This window comes from Leptonychotes weddellii, chromosome 6 (assembly GCF_054177405.1).
Source record: "Leptonychotes weddellii isolate Sample4059 chromosome 6, ASM5417740v2, whole genome shotgun sequence".
Classification (NCBI taxonomy): domain Eukaryota; kingdom Metazoa; phylum Chordata; class Mammalia; order Carnivora; family Phocidae; genus Leptonychotes; species Leptonychotes weddellii.
Window position 1 is genome coordinate 48058551 of NC_138374.1, and position 9459 is coordinate 48068009.

General features: G+C 35.6%; 2 protein-coding genes across 9 annotated transcripts in view; one reads left to right on the plus strand and one right to left on the minus strand.

Annotated features, from left to right (window-relative positions):
- The window catches only part of DNAJC9 (DnaJ heat shock protein family (Hsp40) member C9), an 80418-nt gene that overhangs the window by 52056 nt on the left and 18903 nt on the right, over positions 1–9459 (plus strand). The gene's annotated exons all lie outside the window — the stretch shown is intronic.
- Positions 1–9459, minus strand: part of FAM149B1 (family with sequence similarity 149 member B1) — an 81685-nt gene that overhangs the window by 49100 nt on the left and 23126 nt on the right. For 7 of the 8 annotated variants that reach the window (XM_081822913.1, XM_006731160.3, XM_031025746.2 and 4 more), the window contains 2 exons: positions 5395–5537; positions 4472–4588 (listed from right to left, as the gene is read on the minus strand). In XM_081822913.1, the coding sequence (XP_081679039.1) occupies positions 4472–4588; positions 5395–5537 (260 nt within the window). Of the gene's footprint in view, positions 1–4471; positions 4589–5394; positions 5538–6902; positions 8484–9459 lie in introns of those variants that run through there. The other variant, XM_031025749.2, reaches the window with a different exon arrangement.

Sequence of the window (9459 nt, forward strand, 5' to 3'; positions counted from 1 at the left end):
CCAAAGGCTGACGCTTAATGACTGAGCCACCCAGGCGCACCCCCAGCACCATTTGTTGAAGAGTGTCCTTTCCCCATTGTGTAGTCTTGGCACACTTGTTGAAAGTCATTTAGTCATTTACACAAAGGTTTCTCTATTCTGTGCTCTCTACTCCTTTAGTGGTGTTCAAGGATTATAATTCTGCATATAGTCATACACTTTAACATCTTAGTAGGTATTATAGTTAGCTAATTTTTGCTGAGATACGTATTTAAACTAAAGGTAGACAGCTCTTTATGCTAACTTGAAACAGTAAAGTGCATCATTTTTTTCAAGTGGAAATGTCCTTAAAGTCATATTCTCATGGTCCTTTTTTGCCTGTGTTTTCTCCTTATGCTGCCACCATCTTCTATTATTTTATGCTCCTGGAATTCCATTTTGGCCTAGACACCAATATTTGTTTTGATTGATAACATTGTTTTGCAACCATAATATCAATGTATACATTAATTCATTTTCATATCATTTGGTATCATATAAATATGTTATGCTTTAATTTAGTAAAAAAAACATTGAATACAGGCGCCTGGGTGGCTCAGTCGGTTAAGCATCTGCCTTCGGCTCAGGTCATGATCCAGGGTCCTGGGATCGAGTCACGCGTGGGCTCCCCTGCTCAGCGGGGAGTCTGCTTCTCCTTCTGCCTCTGCCTGCTGCTCTGCCTACTTGTGCTCTATCTCTCTGTCAAATAAATAAAATCTTAAAAAAAACCCCAAAAAACATTGAATGCTAACCATGTTGTAATCACTATGCTAGGTGTTAAGAAATACAAAGAAGAAAATACTGTATTTTTGTCTTTTTTATTGTACCACTCTTCTCTGGCCCAAAAACTCAAGAATAGAAACTGGACCAAATACCTGTTTTAATACATTTGATACCTTAAAGAAAGCCAGTTGGGAGGATTAATGAGTAAGAGAGAGAATGACAGAAGACAGTGATAGAGATATAGGCTTAAGTCAGCTTATGATATAATTTTATATTTTTATCTTAAATTCAGTGGGAAGCTATTGAAAAATTTTAAGAGGGAGACAGAAAGGATCAACCCTGATTTTTTTTAAAGATTTTTAAAAATTTTATTTATTTGAGAGAGAGAGAGAGCAAAGAGGAGAGGCAGAGGGAGAGGGAGAAGCAGACTCCCCACTGAGCAGGGAGCCCGAAGCGGGGCTTGATCCCAGGACCCTGGGACCATGACCTAAGCCAAAGGCAGACGCTTAACTGACGAGCCACCCAGGCACCCCGATCAACCCTTAATCTTAAAAGGAAAATCTGATATAATGTTGAATGGCAAGAATGGATATAATTTGAAATATTATTTTTGTAGAAAGTCTCAGTCATTTATAAACCTCATTTTATGGTAAATTGATTTGTTAAACTGAAAAAAAAATCAAAATTAATTCATATCACATTTTTCCATACCTCCTACAGCAAAAAGTGGTAAAATAGCAGCAGCACCAAGTTACAGACCTTCACTACCCAAATTTTCAAGGATTAGCCTCTCAACAGAAGCAGTTCTCCTTAAATTTCAGCTCATTCTTTGTCTTGAAGAAAAAATTAAAGATGGGCCTGGAACATCCTGCTGTAACCACAAGGCAAGGATACAGTCAAAACAAAAACAAAGGAACTAGCTTGACATGGCCAAGTTGTAACAATTTGAGCATCAATAATAATTATGATTAATTAAAATATATAAATATTTTTATTTATTTTATTTTTTTAAAGATTTTATGTATTTATTCATGAGAGAGAGAGAGGCAGAGGCAGAGGGAGAAGCAGGCTCCCTGCGGAGCAGGGAGCCCGATGCAGGACTCGATCCCAGGACCCTGGGATCATGACCTGAGCCGAAGGCAGACGCTTAACCGACTGAGCCAAATGCTCTGAGTTCAAATGGTACTCAAGAAAATAACACATATGGACAAAGTAGTGGTTACATGAAAGTAAATATCATGGATTATATTTGTTATTGCTTTCCATAAGCAGTGGTCTGCTAATAAAGCTGGATAATTTGTTTCATCTAGGTATATGTCTGTGTATGAAGTATAGATAGATGTTTATCTGTATCGTAAATGAAAGTAATAATTGAAAACTGTAAGCAAATAGTCCAGAAAAGCAAATCCAAAAATAAGAAGGGCTTATCAGGAGTGGGGTAGCAAGTGGAAAGGAAAGAAAGGAAGTTTACAGTATGTTGCAGAAAGATTTAGTCAGATATCCTAAAAAAGGGGGCTAAATTGCTCAGGCTTGATTACTTATTTCCTTGGAGATGAGTGTCTAAGTGGAACTACTACTTATAAAATAATAAGGCATATATAAATTTTATCCTACATCAGGTAAATATATTAATGACATGACATGAGTTATGTAATTTTGGTCAGTAAGAATTAAAGAATATGTCATTTCTGTGGAAGACATTAGTTTGTAAAAATCTGGAAGTTATATAAAAAGATTAAACTTAAAAAGGCTTATTGATGTAATACATGAAGTTTAAATTTAAAAAGAAAGCTCAGCCTAGTGATAAGAAACTTGAATTTAAATCCTTTGAGAAAAGTAAACAAATCCCATTCTCTGACTTATTTAGTTGATAACCCAGGTCCTGTAATCATAACTGGCCCAATGCAGTAATGTTTTACTTTGTGGTCTTTTGAAATGACTCCAAGTCCAAAAAGGCATCAAAACTACTGCTACTAAAACTCTCAGAAGGTGATTCAAATAAGTAAAACTACAGTCTTGGGAAAAAAATGAGGAATAACAACAACAAAAAAATTAAAACAATGATGTTTTACAATAGATTTAAGGGTAAACATAAGTTTTGAAATAATCCTATTTAGGTTTTTAAAAAATGTTTTTATTTAAATTCCAGTTAGTTAACATACAGTGTGATATTAGTTTCAGGTGTACAGTATAGTGATTCAACACTTCCATACGTCACCTGGTGCTCATCACAAAAGCACTCCTTAATCCCTATCACCTATTTCACCCATTCCCCGCCAACTACCCTTTGGTAACCATCAGTTTGTTCTTTATAGTTAAGAGATTGTTTCTCTTTGTTTTGTTTTGTTTTTTAAATTCCACATATGAGTGAAATCATATGGTATTTGTCTTTCTCTTAGTTCACTCAACATTATACTCTCTAGATCCATCCATGGCAAGATTTCATTCCTTTTTATGGTTGAGTAATATTCCTGTGTGTGTGTGTGTGTGTGTGTGTGTGTGTACCACATCTTCCTTAGCCATTCATCAGTTGATGGATACTTGGGCTGTTTCCATAAGTTGGCTATTGTAGATAATGTTGCTATAAGCATCAGGGTGCATGTATCCCTTTCAATTAGTCGTTTTGTATTCTTTGGGTAAATAGTAGTATGATTGCTAGATCATAGGATAGTTCTATTTTTAACTTTTTAAGGAAACTGCATACTGTTTTCCAGGGTGGCTGCTCCAGTTTGCATTCCCACCAACAGTGCAAGAGGGTTCCCCTTTGGGCGCCTGGGTGGCTCAGTCAGTTGAGTGTCGACCTTCGGCTCGGGTTATGATCCCAGGGCCCTGGGATCAAGCCCCGCATCAGGCTCCCTGCTCAGTGGGGAGTCTGCTTCTCCCTCTCCCTCTGGGCTTAATCCCAGGACTCTGGGATATTGACCGCAGCCAGAGGCTCAACCGATGAGCCACCCAGGTGCCCCCTTTAATCTATTTTGAATTTATTTTTGTGTATAATGTAAGAAAGTGGAATAATCCTATTTAGGTTTATTTTGCTGTTGTTTAAAGAGTTTGAGGTATTCAAAAGAATTAGCTATTTTAAATAATATACTAATTACCCAATTTAGGCTAATAAACTAATAGCACTTTAATTTCTGTAAAGAAATAAAGTTGTAATTAATATTATGTTTAAGAAGTCACTTTTTCAAAATTTTTTCAAAAAATCTTTATTTTTTTAAGATTTTATTTATTTATTTGTTAGAGAGAGAGAGAGCACTAGCACAAGGAGGGGGAGTGGCAGGCAGAGTGAGAAGCAGGCTCCCCACAGAGCAAGGAGCCCGGTGCAGGACTTGATCCCAGGGCCCTGGGATCATGACCTGAGCCGAAGGCAGATGCTTAACCGACTGAGCCACCCAGGCATCCCTCAAAAAATCGTTAAAATGGGGCGTTAAAATTATATATAATTTATATATATAAATACAGAGATAGAGATGGATCTGAATAACAAAATATCAAATAACAAAATAACAAAAATATCCTTAAACCCTAGGGAATATCTTACTACTTTTTGAACAAAAAATTATATAACAAAATTCTTATATGTACAAAAACTATAGTCAATCTTAACAGAATTTTCTGTGCTTTATTAAATACCAACAAGTAAAAAATTTTTTAATCCCCTAGTATAACTGGCAGAATATAACACTTGCACATTTGGATACATAAATACTTACATATTAGAAATACTTACATAGTAGAATCTCTTTCTTGAGAAAGTGTTGCCTCATGTGAAGCTGAAACAACAGAAGGGGATCTAGGATACAGCCCATAACTTTCACTTGGAGTGATTATCTGCCTACCCAGAATCCTTCAAAATGAACAACATAAAGAGACAATTAAGCACCTTCACCTGTCATTCATACAAAATGTAGGTATTTTAGAACAAATTTGCTGGCTCTGTATAAAAGTCCAGTACGTACTTAGTCTGATACTGATTAAGAATAATTTTTGAGAGAAAATGTGAATCCAGAGTCTTATTAGAGGTATAGCTCTCTTCCAAAGAATGGAGATGGAAAAGATAAAACTATAGCCTCCCACTGTTGAAAAAAATCCAAGGAAACTGAGCAAACATTTGTAATTTTCCCTCCATCCTCTATAATAATCTTCATTAAATCTGCCAAAATGGATGAAAGCCAGGCCAAATTAGTGAAAAGTATGAATTATATTCTTAAGAACATGATACTTCATAAATTTTAAGTATAAATTTTAAGTCGTAAGTACAGTAATGTGGTTTCTGGGGAAAGTTTCCTAACAGCTTATGTCTGCTTTCAAGTATACATAAGAATTTTCTTGTAGACAACAGTGTAAACAAATACATTTTCTGACCCTCTTGCTCAAAAGAAGAGCTGTTTGGACAGCCACAGTACACAGATCTCAGCTACTGGAATAGAAATTGTTTTACTCAATTAGGACAACATAGTGATAGTTATGAAAACTCCAAGAAACTTCCCTCAACTTGAATTTTCTCTCAACTGAGTCTGTACCCCATATGGCCTTATTTACATTCATTAAAACCAAGCCTATAAAGATTTCAGAATAGAAGCTTTTTTGGATATCTGCTTTTCAAGTCTTAGTGTCAGCCATGAATACAAGCCAACCACAGGGCTTCAGTACCTGAGGTGAGGAAAGCTACATGTCCATTGTTGGCACTCTTCTTGTAGACTCTTAGTATGCACACTCAACTTCTGCTCATACAGGAGCTCATCAATGGCTGTGAACATTGCCTGGACTTTTTCAGTGGCATTTTGATCAAGTTCCTAGAAGAAAATACCACACCAAAATATTTAGGTGACCTTTTAAAATCATAAAGGTTGAAAGCAATCAAATTTTGTTTTCAATATTTAATCCATTTGAAATACTGCTGAATTTCCATGAAAGAAAAGTTAGTGAATTTTTGTGTCTTATACTATTCAGATTTCCTTTCTATTCCTATTTAAAAAAATTTATAGAAATACCTACTTTTTTTAAAGTAACATTTTCTTCATCATAAAAATACTATGTTTATTGTAATCATTTTGAAAGATCCAGTAAAGTATGAAGAAAAAATTAAAATTACCAATAATTCTACCAAATATAATGATTGCTAATTTTAGTATAATTGCTTGGTTCCAGTATTTTTTTAGAGCTGAAGATAGTCAATCCTATACATTTGACTCTTGAACAACATGAGGCTTAGGGGTGCTGACCACCATCTCCCCCCACACACACAGTCAAAAATCCATATATAACATTTGAGTCTCCAAAAACCTAACTACTAATAGTCTACTGGTGATTGGAAGCTTTACCAATATCCCATATTTTATATATGTATTACATACTGTATTCTTATAATAAAGTAAGCTAAAGAAAAGGTTATTAAGAAAATCATAAAAGAAAATACATTTATAGTACTGTACTGTATTGAAAAAAATCCACATAAAAGTGGACCCTCACAGTTCAAACCTGTGTTGTTCAAGGGCCAAGTGTATATGTATTACTTTATAGTCTGTATTTTTCAGTTGACAGTTTAGGTTATGTCCCTGCCCTCTATAATTCTTAGCAGCAGCCATAGGGATGGCTATAAAATGTAAATCTGATCATGTTATCTGATTCTCTGCTTACCCTCTACTTCATCTGTATTTATGCACCCTTTTATATTCTGGTGGAAGAAAAGTTAAATCTTTTTCATTTTTTAATTTTTTTAAAGATTATTTATTTATTTGAGAGAGAGAGAGAGAGAAACAGCATTAGAGGGGAGAGGGTCAGAGGGAGAAGCAGATTTCCCGCTGAGCCAGAAGCCCAATGTGGGACTTGATCCCAGGACTCCGGGATCATGACCTGAGCCAAAGGCAGTCGCCCAACCAACTGAGCCACCCAGGCACCCGAAAAGTTAAATCTTTTTTAAAAGTATAAGAAATCTGTATTTTCACTCCAAGAATGAAAATCAACTTCTACCCAATTAAAAAAGGTTTGCTAAATAGATATGAAGTTTAACTTTAAAGACTGTTGACCTTAAAAAGAACAAGAGTCAGCTATTTTACAAGCAAAATGAGCTTATTTGGGAATAGCAGAGAAGTGGAACTGGGGACAAGCAAACTTATGGTGAACCATAGGCAAGTCCAGAAAAGAGGAAAGGGGCTTACTTTTAGAGGTGAAAGGAGGAAGCTAGAAGGGGCTGTTATGGCTTCTCATTGGTTGAGTGTGGTGGTTTCTCTCATGGGCTGGGCTGTTGCTGGATAGGAAGAAATTCTTCCTTCCTTCTGTTAGGGTATATAAAGTAGGCTTCTTCCTGTTGGGGAATGTGAGTTACGGCTTCTTACGGAGGAAGGTAGTGTGTGAGAGATCTCCTTTTAGGGCTTCCCAACTCCATGTTTAATGGCATTTATTTATTTTCACAAGACTCAACACAAATAATCTTCCTAAAAATTTCTTACTGTTTTCAAGCTCCTGGGGGTATAATGGGACTTTACCAGTCTCAGTGAAATTCGTTATTTTTTTTTTCACGGAGGGTCAAAGTTTGTTATTAGCGATGAGAATGGGATAATGTTGAGAAAGAAGTGACTAAGCACAATCTCTTAGCAAGATATCTTTTTTTTTTTAACTCCAGTATAGTTAACAACAGTGCTATATTAGTTTCAGGTATACAATACAGTGATTCAACAATTCCATACATCACCCTGTGCTCATCATGACAAGTGCAATCCTTAATCTCCATTACTCTTTCACCCATCCCCCAGCCACCTCCCCTTTGGTAACCATTTTTGTTCTCAATAGTTAAGAGCCTGTTTCACTAATTTGTTTTTTTTTTTTCTATTAAATATTTATCTACTTAAATACTGTTCTTCTTCTTCTTGGTATTTGCCTGTTATAACTCTTTCCATTCCTTTATTTTCAACATTTGGGTGTCATTCTGTCTTTGACACGTTTATTTAAATAGCATGTAGCTGGAACTTTAAAATCCAATTTCAGAGTTTCTGTCTTTTATTAATAGGTAAATTTTATCCACTTTTACTTATTGTAATGTGCAATATTTGGACTTATTTCTATCATTTATTTTGTGTTTGTATTTATCCTTTTTCTTGCATTTTTTATTCTCTTTTCCTTCTGTTACACTGTTTTCCTTATTTTCCCTATTAATTTGGAAGTTATTCATTATGTTTATATTCTATTTGTAGTTATACTTAAAATTTTAGCATCCATACTTCTTTATTTTTCTAACAAAGTCTAATGTTTTTTAGGATTTCTGTCTTCCACTGAAACAGAGCAAGAACTTTGATCATTTCACAATATATACATATATCAAATTATTATATTGTATGTCTAAAACTAATATAAAGTTATGTCAATCAGATCTCAATTTTTTAAAATACGGGGAAAAAGGAGAACAAAGATATGAGCCATGTTGTATGAGGATAGAATCCACAGAATTTGATGACTGATTTGATGAAAGAGATGGTTAATGAAGATGAATCTGAGCCTCTATGCTGGGTGATAGAAAGGATGATGCTAGTAATAATAGTGAGCATTCATCAAATAAGATATCCTTAACTGAGAATCTCAGTGGTCTTTATAGTAAGTAACCAATCGGTACCATATCTTTTTGTGTTTAACTTTTTATCTTGGCGTAATTTCAGACTTAGTACTAGGTATCTTTAAAGTAGGAGAGGTAGGGGTGCCTGGGTGGCTCAGTCGTTAAGCATCTGCCTTCAGCTCAGATCATGATCCCAGGGTCCTGGGATTGAGCTCCACATTGGGCTCCCTGCTCCGTGGGAAGCCTGCTTCTCCCTCTCCCACTCCCCCTGCTTGTGTTCCCTCTCTCGCTGTGTCTCTCTCTGTCAAATAAATAAATAAAATCTTTAAAAAAATAAAATAAAGTAGGAGAGGTGAACACTTGGGACTTCTCAGGAAACACTCTTACCAGTCTTTTTCAAGCTTTAGGACCATGTGGATCATGAAATCAATATAAAATATTATTAAATAATACCCCCAAAAAGTGAAATAGAATAAAGTAGAACAGACTGTATAATATAATAGTATTACTCACATAAAGGTTATTACTTTACGGAACTTTGTCATCTGTTTTACGTACACACAGTGAGTCAACTACATGTCTATCTCAACTACATGTCAACTATATGTCTTAGTATGAGTTGCAGTTTTAAAAGTTTGATGCCACCGATCTAGACACAGCCCAAGAAGCCATTTTTCTAGTGGAAACCCTCCCTACGTCAGTTTACAGGATTAGAGTATTGACTGGAACAAAAAGGGATATAGGGGCTTGAGGCATCTTTCATCACTTTGACAATGAATGACAATCCAATTATGTAAAATACATTTTTTAAAAAAGGAGTTTGATATGCATTAACTTCCCTCTAGTATTTTTCATGTTTTATTTCGAATTTTATTTTATTATTTTATTTTTTTTAAAGATTTTATTTATTTGACAGAGAGAGACACAGCGAGAGGGAACACAAACAGGGGGAGCGGGAGAAGCAGGCTTCCTGCTGAGCAGGGAGCCTGATGTGGGGCTCGATCCCAGGATCCTGGGATCATGACTTGAGCCGAAGGCAGATGCTTAACGACTGAGCCACCCAGGCGCCCCTTGAATTTTAGTATTAGTTTTTTTTTTTAATATTTAATGGAGTTTGGGGTGCCTGGGTGGCTCAGTTGTTAAGCGTCTGCCTTCGGCTCAGGTCATGA